The sequence below is a fragment of the Agelaius phoeniceus genome (assembly GCF_051311805.1).
Source record: "Agelaius phoeniceus isolate bAgePho1 chromosome W unlocalized genomic scaffold, bAgePho1.hap1 SUPER_W_unloc_1, whole genome shotgun sequence".
Taxonomy (NCBI): domain Eukaryota; kingdom Metazoa; phylum Chordata; class Aves; order Passeriformes; family Icteridae; genus Agelaius; species Agelaius phoeniceus.
The window spans coordinates 6,290,865-6,311,331 of record NW_027509866.1 but is presented as its reverse complement, the minus strand read 5'-3'; the positions used below and the strand labels follow the sequence as shown (position 1 = coordinate 6,311,331).

Here is a 20,467-nt window from a genome sequence, read left to right as displayed (position 1 = left end):
AGCATCCCAGCTGGTGCCAGCCCTGGTGGCCATGGCAGCAGCCTTGGGAGCGGGTCCCTGGCTGGGGCTGTGGGAACCTCTTCCCTCTGGTGCCCAGGGACAGGAGTGGAGGGAGCGGCTGCAGCTGAGTTGGGGCAGGCTCAGGTTGGATGTCAGGAAAAGGTTTTTGGCCAGAGGCTGCTGGGGCCCTGGCCAGGCTCCCCAGGGCAGGGTCCCAGCTCCAGGGCTCTCTGAGCTGCAGCAGCGTTTGGCCAGCGCTGCCAGGCCCAGGCTGGCACTGTTGGGGTGTCCTGTGCAGGGCCAGCAGTTGCACTGGAGGATCCTGATGGGTCCCTCCCAGCTCAGCCAATTCTGTGCTTCTGGGATCCCATCAGCCTGGGGATGGGGCTGCCAATGGTTGCCATGGCAACGGGCTCTGGCTGCAGGCCTGAGCTGGTGTCCATGGCAACCACCCCTGGCATGGGGTCTCCATGGAGCTGCCAAGGGACTGAGCATAGCAACAGGGGGCTGGTGATGGTTGCTATGGAAACTGACCATAGCAACAGCGGGCTCCTGGTGATGGTTACCATGGAAACTGACCATAGCAACAGCGGGCTCCTGGTGATGGTTGCCTGCTAAGGATCAGATTTGTCACAGGCCCTCAGAGGGGTTCCATGGGGACTTTCCAAGATTCTCCAGGCTGTTCCAGAGCTGGAATGTCACAGGCAGGGACAGGGGCTCCATGGAGACCTCCCAGGGCTTTCTGGGGATGGTAAAGAGCCCTGTGGTCAGAGGGAGTCACAGCCATTCCATGGTGACATCCCAGGGCACCTTGGGCTTCAAAGGCACCGATCTGTGACAGGCACTCACGGGGGCTCCACGGTGACATCCCAGGAGTGCCCAGGCTGCCAAAGAGCCAGGATGGCCCAGACACTCACAGGGGTTCCTGCCATGGGCATGGTGGGAGCTTCAGGAAAAACTTTATTTCTTTATTGGAGAAACTCCTTCTGAGTCATGAGGTGGAGAAATTGCAGCCAGCAGCCACCATGGATCCTCAAACCCCTGCAGGACCCCTAGACTTCTAAAATTCCTTCTAACAGAGGAGATGTGAGTTGCTGGATCCAATCCCAGCCCCAGACTTCTCAAAGGTATAAAAGATTGGACAGGTGGAATTGAATTTTAAGCAATTTGTCCCACAGGATTAAAGATTTTATACCAGATAGATTTATATAAATACAGCTCTGATTTTTCTGATCATGATTAGATAGAATTGTTCATTTACACCACAGAGTAAATGAAGAAAAGGAGTTATTCTTGTGGTCCGTAGGGGTGGTGGATACAACCTTGTGCCAAGGGACAGAAGCCATGGGAACACCAGTACAGACAGACACACAGAGACATACATCCAGACACACAGACACACACTGCCACTCTTTGGACCCCTTCTGCCAAGCTAGTAGGGTCTGCTCTGACCCTTGGACCTGTCTGCAAGCAGAGGGTGTTGTTTCATCAAAAGAAGATTACCTTCAGCCGGCCATACCATGGTTTTCCAGTTGTTCAGTAACTAAGGCTTGGTATCTCAAAGCTTGCTTTCATTTCAATCTCATTTATAGTTTCCATATTCTCAAAATCTTTTGCCAGGCAATCATATTTATAAGGCTTTCCTGTTTCATCTTCCCCAGCATCTGCTCCTTTTCATTTTCACCACCCTTGCCCTGAAGTCAGGGAACCAGAAAGGTTTGTCACAGCCACCCTCATTGTGACCTTTGGCACCCAAACAGGGACCATGACACTCAGTCATGTCAGCTGGGGTTAGCCGATGGATAGGCCAGGGCTCCCCAGGATTTTGGATTGTGCCGGGCCAGCAGATTCATCATTGCTTCGAGGGACCTCGCCCAGGATCGGCAGAGACAACAACAGCTTCACCTGCATAGGATTGCAGGTGGGTTTGGGGAAACACAAGACATTTATTGCCCATTTTGCCACTGTGTTTTTACAATATGCACCCACATCCCATAACTGATTCGGGGTGTTCTGGTGGCTCTTCCCCATAAGGCAGAGAAAAAAAAAAGGGCAGTCAGATGTCCAAAGTAGAAAGGAGCATACATGGATGCTTTAATTCTCACTGATCATGACTTAAGATTTTCAAAGTACGAATTAAAATCAATCATGAGGTGGATCATTAAAAATTTTCCAGATGCCTCTGCTGATGAAATCCATACCACTGAATTTTGGGACTCCGTCGGAGTTAAAAGGGACCCCATTGCACCCTGCATGCTCCCCATCTTCCACACCATCCTTGAGACCATTCACCAGCAAGCAGTGGGTTGAAAACTCAATCCGTTGCTCACTCCTAACTCGGGACCTCCCCTCAAACCTGCCTTTCTCAGACTTTCCACGATGGTCCAAGATAGCAATGGCCACGCTGTCTTGGAGCATCATGCCCTAGAGACTCAAGACAGAAGGAGCCTGAATGTGGCTCGGGAGCCCGACCATCCTCCCTCCATCTTGGCTCCTCCACTTCCTGCTACCACAGCCTTCACTTCCGCCCTGAACGAACCTTCAGACTCCACCCCCACAACTGCGGGTCACGCCCCCACTGTCAATCATTCCACCTCCCCGCTGGGCCATGCCTCCAGAGCTCCACCCCAGAAGGCCGCCATCCTAAATCACGGCCTTCCTCCCCAACACCTGACAAAATGACAGTGCCCTCTGCCTCACCCTCCACCAACAATATAACCCCATGATCAAAGATACTAAGCCCAACTGTCACACTATTTCTAATCCAAATGTTTCTGCTCCAAGTTATTCTTCCTCCCAGGAAGAAAGTTTGGATTCCCCAGAGCCACCTCGCCCCTCAGCCCCTGAAGATCCTTAGGAAAGGATCTGGAAAGAAGCAGTTAAGGAAGGAGACTGGCAAATTGTCTCGAAACTCGTGTTGCCCCCATATGTTATGAAAGAAGGGGGCAGAATCCCAGGTATCAGCCACTGATTTGCGGGGAAATCAAGGATCAGTGTAGGGCAGCTAAAGACCATAGGAAGGAGTTACCTTGTTTTAATGGCCTAATGAGGGACACGTTTACAGCACATGTCTTAACCCCCTATGGTTTAAAATATATTATGACCATGTTGTTGTCACCTATAGAATACACCCTGTGGGAAGAGGGATGGAAACATTTACTAAATGAATTAATAGAAGACTGTCCTAATAATGAGGCAAGGGCAGAACTGACAGCCAACCATCTAGCTGGAGAAGGACAGTACAGCCTACCAGATGATCAAGCAGCAGGTATCCCCAGAGAAGTATTGGATGATATCAAAGAGATGGCTTTGAAAGCATTAATCCAGGTATTGGATGGTAGCACCCCCAATTTGGACTACCTTGGGTGGCTGCAGCTAAAGCTTTAGGACAATCAGACCATCCTGGGTGCCTGTTAAGTAAGCAAACCAATGCTGCCTCCCTCACATTGAGTGGCTGCTCTCAGACACAGAGACCATCAGACACGCCACCTTGCAGAACAGCGATAGAGTTTTTACTCTGGGCACATGGGCATGTGCTGCATGAACCTCTCCAGCCACAGCGAGTCAATGCACAAGAGCATTCAGGCACTGAAGGAAGGGTTCAAGAGGCTTCAAGTGGAAAACAAAGACTGGGTCAATAAACTCTTCCAATCCAAGGGACTAAAGGGTTGGATGGTGTCGAGCTTCAATAGGACTATTCATTCTCTTAGTGGTTGTTGGTGTATTGTTAATTCTCCTGTGTTTGTTTGGATGCTTTTAGAAAGTCTTACAAAATTCTTTCAGTTCCATCTTTGTTGTAAAACAGAAGGGGGGAAGATACCCAACACAGGATCCTCATGGACTCCTTGGAGGAGAGAATTGGAGGCCAGGATGGCACAAAAACCTCTCAGAGACTCAATGAAGGAAGGAAAATCCTTGAAAGAACCTAAAAGTATTCTTAAATCCATAAAGTACCTTAAAAACCTTGAGTATCTCAAGGCATTAATGAGCCCCACTAAGTGTCAGTACAAAGCTCTCCAGGGACTAATTAAAGCAGATAATTGGGGCCATGATTGCACAAACCTCTCACAGAGTCTGGATCAAAAGGGAAACACCAAGTACCTTAAAATAACTGAAGTACCCTGAAGTATTAATGAGCCCCACTGAGTGTTGTTACTGACAAAGCCTCTCCAGGGACTAATTACAGCAGATAATTGGAGGCCATGATGGCACAAACCTCTCAGAGACTCCAAGGCAAAAGCCAAACCCAAAGTCCTTTGAAAAGCCTGCAGTCCCTGCAGGGAGCATGAAGGAGCCCCCAGGGCCATTGCTGAGCAAGGCTCCCCAGAGACTCCTTGCAGCAGATCCTTGAGGCCACTGGGATGTGGGCTAGGGGGGGATGCTGAGGGCAGCACAAGGGGCTGACAGTGCCCAGCCTGGCTGGGGCTGTGCCAGGAGGCCCCAGGGCCTCAGGACAAGGTGTCTCCTCCCAGCCCTTGCTGGCACAGACCCTGCTGAGCCCCAGGGCACCAAGACTTGGCTTCTCTCTGTCCCCACCTGTCATCACTGCCTGCAGTTCTCTGCTCTGCCTGGGGCCTGGGGACACTTGCTCAGTCGTGTCCCTCACTGGGACCCATTAAAAGTCCAAGAAACTTTGGAGTTGGATTCTGCCTTGGAGTTCTGCAGAGGTTTCTTCAGCTGCCTCTCAGGGCCTGATGTTCAGGGCCTGAGCACAAAGGCCCAGAGGCTGATTAAAGTCCTTGTGCTGTGTCTGTGCTGCTGAGCTGGGCTGGGCTCCTGGCACAGAGGCAGCTCCTGCTCACCAAGAAGAGCTTCAAAAGCACATTTCTCTCGATCAGCAGCTCTTGTGCCAGCCCAGCAGGGCTGGGGCACTGCCTGCAGCCAGCCCGGGCACAGCACAGAGGCACAGAGAGCTTCAATCAGTCAGGGCTGGCAAGGGGCTGAGAAGTGCCTGGGGCACAATCACTGCCAGCCCTTGGCACAGGAACCTCTGGCTGCAGGACAATGCAGCTGCAGCTCCTGGAGCCATCTCCTCAAGCTGGAACATGCCAATGCCTCCAGAGCCTGTAAGTACAACTCTGGGTATTTCTGGTGCAGGGGAGGTGAAATGCTCTTGAAGATCTGACATGCTGAGGGGTTCTGGTCAGTCATAGAATATTTCCATGTCAAGGATTTTGATAAAAATGAGGAAATTTCCTAGGACTTTGTGTTCCGTTTCCTGCTATTGGAGGATGTCAGAAAGGGAGGATTAAATATTAAAGGTAGTATGAAGTATTAGTTATTAATTTTGTCAAGTGCCTGAGACATCTGAACTGTTACTTTTAGTGATCAATAGGTTCACAGGAGATCCCTAATGTGCTTTCAGCCCCTCTGCCCATGGACAGCAGCAGCATCACCTTTGCTGGAGCCATCAGGCTCAGTCTGAGCTGTCCTTTCTCCAAGCTGCAAACAGAACCTGCCCCCAGCCAGTGCCCTGCAAACAGGCAGGGTTCTGTCAGGTCAAGGAGTGTGCACAGAGATTTGGGGGCTGTGAGTGCTGGCAGGGAGAGATCAGGCAGAGGGAAACACTTGCAGGAGGAAAATCTGCAGGAAGCAGAGAGAAGATCAGGCAATGAGAGAAACCAAAGCCCAGCAATGCTGTGGCAGGGAGAGTTTAGAGATGCCCACAGGAGCCCCTGCAGTGCAGCCCCTCCCTCTGAAGAAGCCCCCTCCCTCCTGTGCCCCAGCCAAGCCTCTGCCCTCAGGGCCAGGGCTCCAAGGCGTGCAGCCCCTCCTGTGCAGGCAGAGCTGCAGCAGAGCCGTGGGGCAGCTCTGCAGCCCCGGGCCCAGTTCCCTCTGCAGAGCACAGGGCTGGGAGCAGCTGCCCGGCCCTGGGGGCTCTGGCAGGGGCACAGCTGGCTCAGGGTGACGCTGTCCCCAGTGCCCGGCTCTGGGCAATGCTGTCAGTGCAGCCAGGGAAGGAGCTGCATCTCCCTTCATCCAATGCCATCAGAAGGACACTTGGAAGTCTCCCTGAAATTTCAGTCCAAGCTGGGAGCTTCAATCCAGGGTGCAAACCTGTCCTAGAGCATCTCTGAGTTATAAGATTGATGGGAAAAAGCATTGGTGTTGTGACCCTGAAAATGCTGCTGGGTTGGTGAAATGAGCAATGTGAGTCCTTGGCTACAAATGTGGAGCTGGGCTGTGGTGGATCCATCTGCTCACAGCAGTGCTTGGGGGTTTTTAAGAGAAACATGTGAGTGTGCACATTCTCCATTTGAGAAAAGTGAAAGCCCACAGAAACTCCAAAGAGAATAAAGGGACAGACCATCTCCCCTCATTCTCCACTCATCATCTTATATCAGGGAACCCACTCTGTTCTACCAGAGGGAAGCAGAATTGCTGCGGGTTTCTACTATCCAAGAATAGCAGGAGAGTCATGGCGGGAGATTAAAAAGAAAACCTCAGAACTCTTAAACACAAAAGCATGTCCATGTATGTTATAGAGGATGGTATATGGGAAATGGCTTTGATTTTGGCTGCAGCTATCTCCTCTAACACTTCACTGTCCTTTTCTCCATGAACAGGTGCCCATGTGCAGCCCCAGCAAATGTCCAACAGCAGCTCCATCAGGCACTTCCTCCTGCTGGCATTGGCAGACACGCGGCAGCTGCAGCTCCTGCACTTCTGCCTCTTGCTGGGCATCTCCCTGGCTGCCCTCCTGGGCAACGGCCTCATCATCAGCGCCGTAGCCTGCGGCCACCACCTGCACACGCCCATGTTCTTCTTCCTGCTCAACCTGGCCCTCAGCGACCTGGGCTCCATTTGCACCACTGTCCCCAAAGCCATGCACAATTCCCTCTGGGACACCAGCAACATCTCCTACACTGGATGTGCTGCTCAGCTCTTTTTCTTTGTGTTTTTCATCTCAGCAGAGTATTTCCTCCTGACCGTGATGTGCTACGACCGCTACGTGTCCATCTGCAAACCCCTGCACTACGGGACCCTCCTGGGCAGCAGAGCTTGTGCCCACATGGCAGCAGCTGCCTGGGCCAGTGCCTTTCTCTTTTCACTGATTCACACGACCAATACATTTTCCCTGCCCCTGTGCCATGGCAATGCCCTGGGCCAGTTCTTCTGTGAAATCCCACAGATCCTCAAGCTCTCCTGCTCCAAATCCCACCTCAGGGAACTGGGACTTCTTACTGTAGGTTCCTGTTTATTTTTTGGCTGTTTTGTGTTCATTGTTTTCTCCTATATGCAGATCTTCAGGGCTGTGCTGAGGATCCCCTCTGAGCAGGGACGGCACAAAGCCTTTTCCACCTGCCTCCCTCACCTGGCTGTGGTCTCTCTGTTCCTCAGCACTGCAATGTTTTCCTACCTGAAGCCCCCCTCCATCTCCTCCCTATCCCTGGATCTGGCCCTGTCAGTTCTTTACTCAGTGGTGCCTCCAGCCCTGAACCCCCTCATCTACAGCCTGAGGAACCAGGAGCTCAAGGCTGCAGTGGGGAGACTGATGACTGGATGGTTTCAGAAATATTAAACTACTGGCCAATTTCTGCAAATCATTGAAATAAATATCATCTTAATACTTCTTGTTGGTTTGGTTGTGGTGGTAGTTTTTCCTCTGTTTTATGTTTTAATATTGTCCAAAAGATTGTCACTGTTTGTACTGATTCTCACTGTGTTTCTCCCCACCTTCCCTGTTGCCACAGACCATGTCAATGTGGGGCTACGCTCTTGGTGCCTTTAAAGGAACTAAAGGATGTCCCAGCAGAGTTTTCTGCAGAGATGCCCTTGTGTTGCCTTCTCTGGAGCTGCAGCAGCAATGTCTGTGTGCAGAGCTGGGGCAGACCAGTGCTGGCCCAGCAGCTGTGCCCAGCAGCAGCAGCAGCAGCAGCACTTGGTGTTGCCAGTGCTGCTGCCGTGGCCCTGCCCCGCTGCCCTGGTGGCCCTGGTGTTGCTGCAGGGCCTGAGTGCTCTCGGGGCCGGGCACAGCCCTGGGGGTGGCAGTGCCGGGGCTGCAGCAGGGACAGGCCATGGGCACTGCTGGGGCAGCGCTGACGCCTCAGGCCAGGCCCTGGGGGCTGCAGGCTCCTTGCCCAGGCTCTCTCAAGAACATGGCCAGGCCAATGCTCAGCACAGAAACCCCCGTCAGCAGCCCCAGGCTGGCCGTGGGCAGGCTGGGGGCAAACAGCATGGCTGGGGCTCTGCAAGGGCCCTGGGCCAGACGGGAAGGAGCAGCAGAGCAGGGGCTGATCCATGCCCAGTGCGCTGCACAGCCCAGGGCAGCGTCCCAGAGCGTCCTCATGCAGCTGCCAACAACATCCCCCCTCTGCAGCCCTGGCCTCTCCCCCAGCTCACACAGGTGCCCCATCCTTGCAGGCACAGACACGGCAGCACTGCCTCAGCAGCCCCTGTTTGCATTGCACACAGCAGGGGCAGCACCCCTATGCTGTTGCTGTGGGGACATGAGCCTGAGGGAGCACAAATGCCATCAGCCCCTGGGGCCAGCAAGGCCTGCGGGACACCAGGGAAACCACTCAGCTTTGTCCTGGCCTCTGCACTCAGCCAGAAAGTTTGTTCCCATCAGCTGGGAGTTTCCTGTGCCACTGCAGACGCTGTTGCTCAGAGCCAGGGCTGCCTGGCAGCCACCCCCAAACTGCCCTGGGCATTTCCTTGGCTTCTCCTTTGCTTTCTTTACTCTTCCTGCTACAAATTTCTCCCTAATGCCCACCCCAAAGGGTTTAGAACTTGACACAGCACTTGAGGTGCTGCCCAAACAGTGCCCAGCACAGGGCAAGAATCCCTGCCCTGCTCCTGCTGGCCACACCATTCCTGATCCAGCCCAGGAGCCATTCGCCTTCTTGCCCACCTGGGCACACTGCTGCCTCATGTCCAGCCTGCTGTCCATCAGTCCCTGCAGGTCCCTTTCTGCCTGGCTGCTCTCCAGCCACTCTGTCCCCAGCCTGTAGTGCTGCAGGGGTTGTTGTGGCCAAAGTGCAGGACCCGGCACTTGGACTTGTTCAACCTCACCTTTTTGGATTTGGGCCCTGGATCCAGCCTGCCCAGGGCCCTGTGCAGAGCCCTCCTACCCTCCAGCAGATCAATACTCCCAGCCAACTTAGTGTCACCATGGTTCCATGAGGCCCCAGAGTGTCCCAATGGTCTCCATGACTCCATGAGACCTCCCAGTGACACAACGTCCCTTTGGTTCCATGGGACCCCTTGGAGTCACAAAGTCCCTTGGATCCTTGGGCCTTGCAGTGTCACAATGGATCCTTGGTCTCCCAAGGCCCTGCAGTGTCACAATGGATCCTTGGTTCCATGAGGTCTGGCAGTGCTGCAATGCTCTCCTTGGTTCCACAGTGTCACAATGGCCTCTTGGTCCCAAGGGCCACCACAGTGTCAAACATGTTTCCTTCATTCCAGGAGTCCCTGAGGAGCAGCCCTGGCCCCTTGGTTCCATGGGGCCCTGCAGTGTCACAATGGCCCCATCATGACACCAGGTCCTGCTCTGTCACAATACTCTGCATGGTTCCACAAGGCTCTGCAGGGTCACAGTGGCCTCTGTGGTGCCACCAGGACCAGGACCCAGACTGTCACCATGGACTCCTTCCTTCCATTCAGCCCCACAGTGTCACCATGGCCCCTTGGCTCTGTGCTGCCATGTCGTATGCAGTGTCACCATGGTCCTCTTAGTGCCCCCAGGCCCCGCAGTGTCACAATGGCCCCTTGCTTCCCCAGGGCCCTGCAAGGTCACAATCATCATAGAATCAGCCAGGCTGGGAAAGACCTTGGAGAGCATCAAGGCCAACCTGGGACCCAACACCACCTTGTCACCCAGACCATGGCACTGAGTGCCACATCCAGTCTTGCCTGAAACACTTCCAGGGATGGTGACTCACTTACCTCTCTGGGCAGCCAGTTCCTGTGACCTAACACTGTGCTGCCCAAACATTACTGAGCACAGGGGAAGAATCACTCCTGCTTGGCACATGGTTCCTGATCCTTTTGAGTCCCATGGGTTGGTTGAGGGAAATGGTGGAGAGGGAATGGGGAGAAAAAAATATCGATTGTCAACCAATGAAGGGTCTTGATGTTCATATCTATTCAGACTGCATTAGAAGGTACTGGGGCTCAATATTGTGGTAGGTAAGGGACAGGCTTTCGGAAGATTTCGGGCTGTGACGGAAAATTACAGGACTCCTTCTGCCCCTCTCCCCAGAGGTAAGGATCACCCTTGGAATGTAGCCAAACATGTAGCCTCCCTAACCTATAGATGCCAGTAACTTTCCACTCCATACTAACCCTAGAAAGTATAGCCAAATCCCTTTCTGACGTAGAGAAACCCCTTAGTCCATAAATACCCTTGAGACCCCTCAATAAAGGCCTTTAACCGTCCACCACATTGTTGTTAGCGTCCGTTACTGGTCCCGAGGGATCCCAGGAGGGGATCGCCATGCTGGACTCCGAAACCAGGTCGCCGCTGCCTTCCCAAGAAGGCAACATAGTGGTGCCGAAACCCGGGACGACAAGTCTGGGAGACGGGGGTACTCCTGGCCAGGGGACAGCGACCACAGTGGCGGGAACGACTGTGGCGGAGCAGGGGGACGCCCCGGGACCCGCGATTCGTATGGAAGCGATAGCGAAGGTCGTAAGTTCGATACATATGCAATGGGGAATCAAATGTGAGCTCAGGAATTTTAATCTCGCCTTAACGAGACTCCTTGAGCTCGGGGTCATTGACCGACCCATAGATATATTGCACTCTGAGGTGTGGCAGAAATGCACTGTCGTGTTAGCAGAGGACACAAAAGCCACGGGCAGCAGCAAAAGCCTGAAAGCGTGGGGGAAGGCAGAAGCAGCCCTACGCAAAGCATTAGAAGAACGGGAGACGTGGAACGCTGCGCGTTCCTGTCTTTTAATCACGCCACAGCTGGGGGAGGGGGCGATAACGCGAAACCCCCCTGGTGGCGACCCGATTGAAAGTGGAGAGACGCGGGGGCCAGGCGCATCCCATCCCTTCCCGAGCCCAGAACCCCCGGAGCCCCCAGGGGACCCCCTGACCCTTTCGGGGGACCCGCCGGGGCCCAAACCCCCTCCAGAACCCCCCGGAATGCCCGCGGGCCCCTCGCCTATCCCTTCCCCGCCGACAGCCGACTTAGAGCAAGAAGCGGAGGGACGCGCGCGGTCCTTTTGGGAGGGATTGGCGGCAGAAGCCCGAAATATCGAGAAGGCAAGCGCGCAGGCGGGCGGCGGAGGGGATCCGCCGCCTTACCCATTTGAACACGGCGCGGGTGGCCGGGAAGAGGGGTGGAGCCCGTCGGCCCGCGGCGAGAAGAACCCAGAAACGCGGCCAGCCGCGGACACGCATGCGCGGGAAACCAGCGCTGAGCCCATGCCCGGCCGAGAGCCGTGGATCCCAGCAGACGCGCATGCGTGGGGGTGCGACAGAGGGCGGGCACTCGCTCGGGAGCCGCGCCCACTGCTGCCACCATATATGGGAGAGATCCCTCCCTGCGGGAGGCAGGGCGAGCCCAGGGGGCGGCACTGCCAGCAACATCAGCACCGCCCCCGAGGGGAGGAGCGGGGCCGTAGCCGAACAAAACGGCAGCAGAGACCGGAAGTATATTGGCAGTCGACTTCCGACTCTGAAGGGAGCCACAGCTCCCCAGATCGCTCTGCGGAGCCCACCGAGTCCAGCAGCGACTCGGAAGCCGAGAAAACAGAATCAATGCGGTTTCGGACGAAACCAATTAAAACTTTTAACACAACCGGGAACCAGCCCCAATACGAACTCACCGACTGGGGTAAAATCAAAATCGAATGCGCGGAATGGGCACCCGCAGCGTCGGTGCATGCCTTCCCGGTGAGAATTACGGGACCCCAGGGAAACCAGCAAAGAACGTATACTCCCGTTAATTCCAAAGACGTTCAAACAATAGTAAAAGCCATTTCAGAAAAAGGAATTAACTCAGGGGTGGTTTCCACTCTCGTGGATGGTCTTTTTAGCAATGATGATTTACTCCCTTTCGACATAGTGCAAATAAGCCGTATGCTTTTTGATGGGGCGGGTTTGATAATATTTAAACAGGAATGGACGGACCAATGTGCAACCATGCTCGCTCAGACGGCGGGGGAAGGGCAGCCACTCCACGGGTCGAGTTTGTCTAGGTTGTTGGGGAAGCACGACGAAGTGGCCACACCCCAGCAACAAGCTGCCCAGCTTCGGATCAAGGAAGTCAGGGCGACTTCCCGGGCGGCCAGAGAAGCTATACGCGCCGCATCCAGGGTGGTGGCCAGACCGACACCATGGTCGACCATCAAACAGGGGGAGAGTGAAAGCTTTACACAATTTGTTGACCGCCTTCAGGCTGCCGTGGACTCTTCTAATTTACCCGCTGTCGCAAAAGGCCCGGTGGTAACTGACTGCCTTCGGCAACAATGTAACACCGTAACCAAAGATATATTGCGTTCCCTACCAGCCGGGGCCAGCCTGGCTGACATGATTAAGCATGTTGTGAGGGAAGAGCAGCTGACCCCACTTCAGGCAACCGTACACACCCTAACCAGTGTGATGGCCTGCTTCAAATGTGGTCAGTCAGGTCATGTTGTGGCTAACTGCCCCCAGCCGGCACAGCGTCCCCAGGCAACACCCTCGCCCCAACAGCGCCCCAGAGGGACCTGCTGGAGCTGTGGGAAGAGAGGTCACCTCGCTAGGGACTGTAGATCCCGGCCCCGGGGAAACGGGAGAGGGAGGGGGCGTGCGGGCCATATTCAGCCCCCTCCCGCTATGGATGCGAGACGGCCCATCTATGCCAACCCACAATGGAGCAGGGGATCCTCTATACCCTATGCTCCCACAGGAGGCAGTCAGTATCGCACCCCCGCCAGCGATACAATGGCAGAGCTATGCAGTACCACCAACCGTACCCTCACACCCCCCATCATCACAAGCCACGCAAGCGCTACAGGACCAGCAGGGGACGCCCCAAACCGGGACCCCTGGGTGGCCCTGGCCATGAGAATAGGGAAGGAACCCCCGAGGGTGTGGGGGACATGCCGCCTCTATGGCAGTCAGGACCCCCACATTGTAGGACTTCAGTTTTGGATAGACACGGGATCAGACTGCACGATTCTCCCTCAGCGGCATTGGCCCAGACATTGGCGGTTTAAGGAAGTCCCCCCAATGAACGGGGTGGGGGGACAAACCCGGGCGTGGAAAAGCACCCAGCTGGTGGCTATCACACTTCACACAAACAAGGGACCAGAACAGACAGTAGCAATTTACCCCTACATTTTGCAAAACTCTCCACCACTAATAGGAAGGGATGTCCTTGCTATGCTAGGAGTCAAGATTACAAATTTATCATAGGGGCCACTGCTGTACACCCTCAGCTGCCGATCAAATTGACTTGGAAATCATCAGATCCTGTTTGGAGGGAGCAGTGGCCTTTGTCAGAGCCTCGAGTGGCAGCTTTGCTGGAACTGGTCAACCGTGAACTGCAAAAGGGTCACATAGAACCCTCCACCAGTCCATGGAACACCCCTGTGTTTGTAATCCCCAAAAGGTCCGGAGAGGGTTATCGTCTCGTCCACGACCTGAGAGAAGTGAACAAGACGATTCGACCCATGGGTCCGGTCCAGACACTGCTACCCATGAATTCAGCCATCCCTGAAGGACAGCTGTGCGCAGTGCTGGACATCAAAGACTGTTTCTTCTCGATACCCCTGCATCCGGACGACAGAGAACGCTTTGCCTTTTCCGTCGCGTTTCCAAACGGTAGTCGGCCTAACCTCCGTTTCCAATGGAGGGTACTTCCCCAGGGCCTAGTGGACAGTCCGGTTATCTGCCAGATCACCGTGGACAGAGCGCTGATGCCAGTCCGACATTCCTACCCTGCCGCGACCATCATCCAATACATGGACGACATCCTAGTCGCTGCACCATCGACGAGCCAGGTGGACCACCTGGTGTCTGCGATCACAGAAACCCTCCGGGCAAACGGCTTCGAGATCGCAAGCGCAAAGGTCAAGAGAGGTCCCTGTGTGACCTTCCTGGGAGTGGGAATCACAAGCTCCTATGTGACTCCTCCCAAGGTAAGGATCAACCGGGACATCAGGACACTTCACGATGTGCAATGCCTGGTGGGATCGCTGCAGTGGGTCCGCAATGTCGTCCTGATCCCCCCCGAGGTCATGGACCCCCTATATGACCTCCTGAAGGGACAACACCCCTGGGAACCCAAGGAGCTGACACCACAAGCGGCGAGCTCCCTCGATTTCATTGATCAGCAAATGTCCACTGGCACACTAGCCAGGTGGAACCCGGCCATGCCCCTGGACTTATACGTACACTTCACGCCAAAGGGCGGAGTGGGGGCACTGGCACAAGGGCCTTCTGAAAAGGCCCGGCCAATTCAATGGGTGGTCCTCGGGAGACCTGCTCGTGCATTCTCCCCAGGAGTCGAATGCGTCGCTAACCTCATCAGGAAAGGCAGGAAACTCGCCCTGAGACACCTAGGAACTGAGCCGACAAGAATACATCTTCCCTTTCGCAAGCAACCGTCTGCAGAGTCACCCGCAATTTCAGAGCACCTAGCCCTTGCTCTCACCGGCTTCGGAGGAGAAATCTCCTACTCAGCAAAACCGCCCTGGACTCGGCTGCTGACCATCGTCGACATAGACATACCGCCAAAGGTCAAGGACCGACCGCAGCCAGGATCGACAGTCTTCACGGACGCTTCCTCCACGACTTCTACGGCAACGGCAGCGTGGCATGCAGGAGAGCAATGGCATTGCATCAAAGCATGTGACCCCACACTGTCAGTGCAGCAACTGGAAGCAGCAGCAGTGGTCTTGGCGTGCGGACTTTTCAAAGATGAGCATCTCAATATAGTAACAGACTCTATATTCGTGGCAAGGCTTTGCCTAGCCATGGCAGGACCAGGTGTGTCAACATCTACAGCAGCCCTAATGCTGGAAGAAGCACTCTCTTCACGACAGGGCACCGTATCCATCATTCACGCCAACAGCCACGACCCAATCAAAGGTTACTTCCAGACAGGCAACGACAAGGCGGACACCGCAGCAAAAGGCGTATGGACGTTGCAGGAAGCTCGTCAGCTGCATGAATCACTCCACATCGGGGCCAAGGCCCTGGTGAAGAGATGCGGGATTTCAACAGCAGACGCAAGGCATGTGGTGGCTACCTGTCCTCACTGCCAGAAGTCACCCCTGTGGACCAGTGGGATCAACCCGAGAGGTCTCAAGCCTTCACAAATCTGGCAGTCGGACTTCACCTTGTGTCAACTGCTGAAGCCCCGAGCGTGGCTTGCCGTGACGGTGGACACTTTCAGCGGAATGATCGTGGCCACACAGCACCCCAAAACTAACTCTAAAGCCACAATTCAGCACTGGCTGACAGCCATGGCGTGGCTTGGCATCCCCAAGCAGATAAAAACTGACAACGGTTCCAATTTCACCTCCAAACCAGTGCAAGAATTCGCCTCGAAATGGGGCATCACATTAGTACAGGGTATCCCGTATAACAGTACCGGGCAGGCCATAGTAGAGCGGGCGAATCAGACCCTGAAAACCAGGCTGGAGGTGTTGGCAAAAGCAGAGGGTTTTGCCCATTCTATTCCCCCGGGAGAACAGGCACGCATGCTAGCAACCGCTTTGCTAGCACTGAATCAGTTTCCCAGGGGGGATGAAACAAACAGCCCTGTCCAAAAACACTGGGCCACCAGAGCTCTAGAGGAAGGCCCACAGGTTGCAATTAGAAATGAGCTAGGTGAATGGGAACAGGGCTGGAGGTTGATGCTCACGGGACGAGGGTACGCAGCTGTCAAAAAGGACGGCGAAATTAGGTGGTGTCCACTTAGGTCAATCAAGCCTGACCTTCACAGTGGGCGGGACAAGACTGATGAGAACTGTGAGTTTCTATTTACAGGACATGCTTATCGGCCGTCCCCGGGATGCGTACGTTCCCCTCCCAGAGGAAAGTGACAGTCCACCGAGCCACCGGACAGCACCTGAGAGACCCACACGGGCGAGACCCAAGCAAGCGCGGTGTTTCTGCGTGATCATGCTATTGGGGCTTGTCACCGGAGGACAAGCCAGCCCAGACTACTACCCTCATCAGCCCTTCAGGTGGGTCATGCAACATGTTGCTGGTGACAAGGTGCTCAGAGTCATCACCACGCCGAACGCCCCGTCCTTCATGCTTCACATCACCGACCTGTTTCCAGAACAACCAAAGGTAGACCCCCATTCTTCACACGCCACGCACATGTACCTATCTTACTGGTGCCCAGCCTCAAACCCAGGAAAAAGTTATTGCAATCGCCCAGGGTGGGGATACTGTGGACACTGGGGCTGCGAAACAATAGTTACAGACGCCAGGCCGTCAGGACCTGGGTGGGACCCACAAGAGCCCGACAAATTCCTACAGTTCACCTGGGCGCCCGCAGGTTGCAAAACACCCGTCTTCCTCCAGGGAAGTTTCTATCGAAACCAACATAAAGTCCCCAAATTCCGGAAATGCACTCACTATAACATGACAGTTCTACAGCCGAATCACCCTAGCTGGGCCGTGGGCAAAGCATGGACAGTAGTCCTTCAAGGGTCAGAAAAGTGGGTGAATGTGCGAATTACCAGATTCCCACCGTCAGCACCCAGAGCAGTCGGGCCCAACAAAGTGATCAAAAGCACACAGAAAGGGAAAAATATGACCTACCCCAAACCCTTACCCACAAGGGTTACCGACGTCCTGACTGGCGATGAGGAAGCCTTCCAGATAGGCCAATCAGCCGGGTCAGGCTCGAACCCAATCCTTCGCATGTTAGAAGCTACCTTTTTATCCCTAAATGAATCTAACCCGAACCTAACTGAGTCCTGCTGGCTTTGTTACGATGTTAAACCCCCATTTTACGAAGGAGTCGCTTTAGATACCCCTTTCAGCTATTCCACAGCCGATGCCCCTCACCAGTGCAGATGGGACACACCCCGCAAAGGAATTACCCTGAGTCAAGTCACAGGTCAGGGCAGATGCTTCGGCAATGCAACCTTAGCTAAGCGGAAAGGCGACATCTGCACCGAAGTAGTTGAGCCCGACAGGAAAAATAATAAGTGGGTAGTCCCATCCACATCTGGGATGTGGGTTTGCCAGAGATCTGGAGTAAGTCCCTGTGTGTCTCTTGCTAAATTCGATAACTCTAACGACTTTTGTGTTCAAGTTCTGATCATCCCTAGGATCCTGTACCACTCAGACGAAGAGGTGTATCACCTTTCCGAAAATAACAACCGGCTCCGCAAGAGAGAAATATTAACAGGTATAACTATCGCAATGCTGCTCGGCCTAGGAGCAGCTGGAACGGCAACAGGTGTCTCAGCCCTAGCAACTCAACACCAAGGACTGTCCCAGCTGCAGATGACCATCGATGAGGACCTGCAGAGGATCGAGAAATCAATTTCCTTCCTAGAAAAGTCAGTCTCTTCACTCTCAGAAGTGGTCCTGCAGAACAGGCGAGGACTGGATCTCCTGTTCATGCAGCAAGGAGGCCTGTGTGCTGCCTTGAAAGAAGAATGCTGTTTCTATGCTGACCACACAGGAGTCGTTAGAGACTCCATGGCAAAACTCCGAAACAGACTGGCTCAGAGACAGAAAGACAGGGAAGCCCAACAGAACTGGTTCGAATCCTGGTTCAACCAATCACCATGGCTAACCACCCTGATTTCTACCCTAATAGGTCCATTGGCAATACTGCTTTTAGCTGTCACCTTCGGGCCATGTCTGCTGAACAAGCTAGTCTCATTCGTTCAGGCCCGCATAGAACGGGCTAACATCCTGTTCCTGGGACAGCCACAATTCCTGTGAATTCAGCAGGGAATGCTGCCAGTCACGAGAGACTTGCCTGGCAGAAACTTACTCAGGTTTCCCAAGACCCTTTTCCCTAATCAGATCTCAACTTCCTACCTCATTTTAGTGCCTATGTATAAGACTACCTCGTTCATTTGTGAAAGAGGGGGGGGAAGTGTGGTAGGCCAGGGACAGGCGCTCGGAAGATTTCGGGCTGTAACGGAAAGTTACAGGAATCCTTCTACCCCCCTCCCCATAGATAAGGATCACCCTTGGAATGTAGCCAGACGTGTAGCCCCCCTAACCTATGCATGCCAGTAACTTTCCACTCCATACTAACCCTAGAAAGTATAGCCAAACCCCTGTCTGACGTAGAGAGACCCCTTAGTCCATAAATACCCTTAAGACCTCTCAATAAACGCCTTTAACCGTCCACCACATTGGTGTCAGCGTCCGTTATTGGCCACAAGGGATCCCACAAAAGGAGATCGAAGTGCTGGACCCTGAAACCAGGTCATCGCGGCCTTCACAAGAAGGCAACACCAGGGCAGCTTTCCATGGCCACCAACCACCACAATGGGTCTGGGCATTGGTTGCCTTGGCACCAATCTAAGGAACGGGTCCCTGTGTCCATTGCCATGGCACCTGGTGGCACCAACGAGTGTCACTGCAATTGTACCTGGAACAGCCTTGGCACTGCTTTGTCCTCAGGGTTGCCATGGGAGCCCAGGGCAGCAACAGCTCTGCAGGCAAGGGGCCATGGAACCTGGCTGCAGAAATGGCTCCTTGGGCTGGTTTCCAAGGAAACCTGAACTGATGGGGGTTGCCATGGCACCCAAAGCCAGCAGTGGGGTCAGTGCAGTGTCCATGGCAACAGCCCCTGCAATGGCCCAGTGCAGGTTCGGGTGATGATCCACCCTCACAGCTGGCCCAGGCAGGCCTGGAGTGCTCTTGGTGGCAGCTTGGGCTTGGCACACACTTGAGGAGGATTTCTGTTTGCAATGGGGAAACTCAAAGAGTTTTAGATTGCTTCAAAAAATAAAAGAAGAAAAGCCGCTCTTTGGTTTTGTGCAGCCAGTTCACCAAGCAAAGCAGGTCCCAGGTGAGTGAGGAGAGAAAGGATGGGGTTGGGGAATGTGGAGCAAGGTTGTCCTCACTGGGTCAGACTTAAAGGCACAGCTTCTCTGACCAGGCCAGACCTCCTTAGGAGAGTCCCTGGATCAATATCAGTCACAGAATGCTGCAATCACCTCTTGTGTAATAGGACAGCAATAAAAGGCACCTTTTCAAATAGAAATATGTATTTCCTAGAAGCTTGTTGAAATATTTCTCCATAACTGGAGCACGAAACCTACCTAGTGAACTGCACTAGAGCAGAGGGAAATCCTGGTTCCAGCAGGACCCAGACTGTCACCATGGACTCCTTGCTTCCATCCAGCCCCACAGTGTCACCATGGCCCCTTGGCTCTGTGCTGCCATGTCGTATGCAGTGTCACCATGGTCCTCTTAGTGCCACCAGGCCCTGCAGTGTCACAATGGCCCCTTGCTTCCCCAGGGCCCTGCAATGTCACAATCATCAGAGAATCAGCCAGGCTGGAAAAGACCTTGGGGAGCATCAAGTCCAACCTGGGACCCAACACCACCTTGTCACCCAGGCCATGGCACTGAGTGCCACATCCAGTCTTTCCTTAAACACTTCCAGGGATGGTGACTCATTCACCTCCCTGGGCTGCCCATTCCAATGTCCAATCCCCCTTTGTGTGGAAAATATTTCCTAATGTCCAGCCTAAACTTTACCTGGTGCAGCTGAAGGCTGTGTCCTCTTGTCCTGTCACTGTTCCCTGGGAAAAGAGCCCGACCCCCACCTGGGTGCACCCTCCTGTCAGGGAGTTGTAGAGAGTGATGAGGTCTCCCCTGATCCTCCTCTTCTCCAGGATAAACAACTCCAGCTCCCTCAGCCACTCCTCACTGAACTTGTGCTCCAGACCCCTCCCCAGCCTTGTTGCCTTTCTCTGGACAGGCTCCAGCCCCTCCATGTCCTTCCTAAATTGGGGGCCCAGAACTGGACACAGCACTCGAGGTGCTGCCCAAGCAGTGCTGAGCACAGGGGAAGAATCACTGCCCTGGTCCTCTGTGGTGGTGTTCGCAGGGGTCCCAGGATGAGGGAAGAGATGAAAATCTTGACTCCATGTTTCATAAGGCTGATTTATTATTTTATGATATATATTATATTAAAAGAAAATGATATATTAAAACCATACTAAAAGAATAAAAGAAAGGATTTCATCCAAAGGCTAGGAAGTAAAGGAATGGAATGATAATAAAATCTTGTGACTGACCAGAGTCCCAAACGGGCTGGACGTCTGATTGGTCATCAAGTAGGAACGATTTTACCTGGGGGGTAAACAATTCTCTAAATCGCATTCCAAAGTAGCAAAACATGGAAAAGATGAAGCTTCCCAGATTCTCAGGAGAAAAGATCCCAGTGTGACGGTCCTCCTGGCCACACCATTCCTGATCCATAGGAGTGCCAGGGGTTGGATGAGGGAAATGGTGGGGAGAGGGTGGGGACAAAGTCTGATTGATTTTCAGCCATGAAAGGTCTTGATCTTATCTATTCAG

The 20,467-nt window shown here is 53.9% G+C and overlaps 2 protein-coding genes across 2 annotated transcripts in view; one reads left to right on the top strand and one right to left on the bottom strand.

The window, feature by feature from the left end:
* Window positions 1-2,421, bottom strand: part of LOC143692469 (uncharacterized) — a 279,232-nt gene extending 276,811 nt beyond the window's left edge. Inside the window, exon 1 of the mRNA XM_077172701.1 lies at window positions 2,331-2,421. Within this exon, the coding sequence (XP_077028816.1) occupies window positions 2,331-2,421 (91 nt within the window). The remainder of the gene's footprint in view (window positions 1-2,330) is intronic.
* An 8,020-nt stretch (window positions 2,422-10,441) lies between these two features.
* On the top strand, window positions 10,442-17,985 carry LOC143692468 (MLV-related proviral Env polyprotein-like). The gene is made up of 4 exons (XM_077172700.1): window positions 10,442-10,633; window positions 15,938-16,974; window positions 17,239-17,318; window positions 17,948-17,985. The coding sequence occupies exons 1-4, from the start codon at window positions 10,442-10,444 to the stop codon at window positions 17,983-17,985; spliced, it is 1,347 nt and encodes a 448-aa protein (XP_077028815.1).
* Window positions 17,986-20,467: the final 2,482 nt, after the last annotated feature.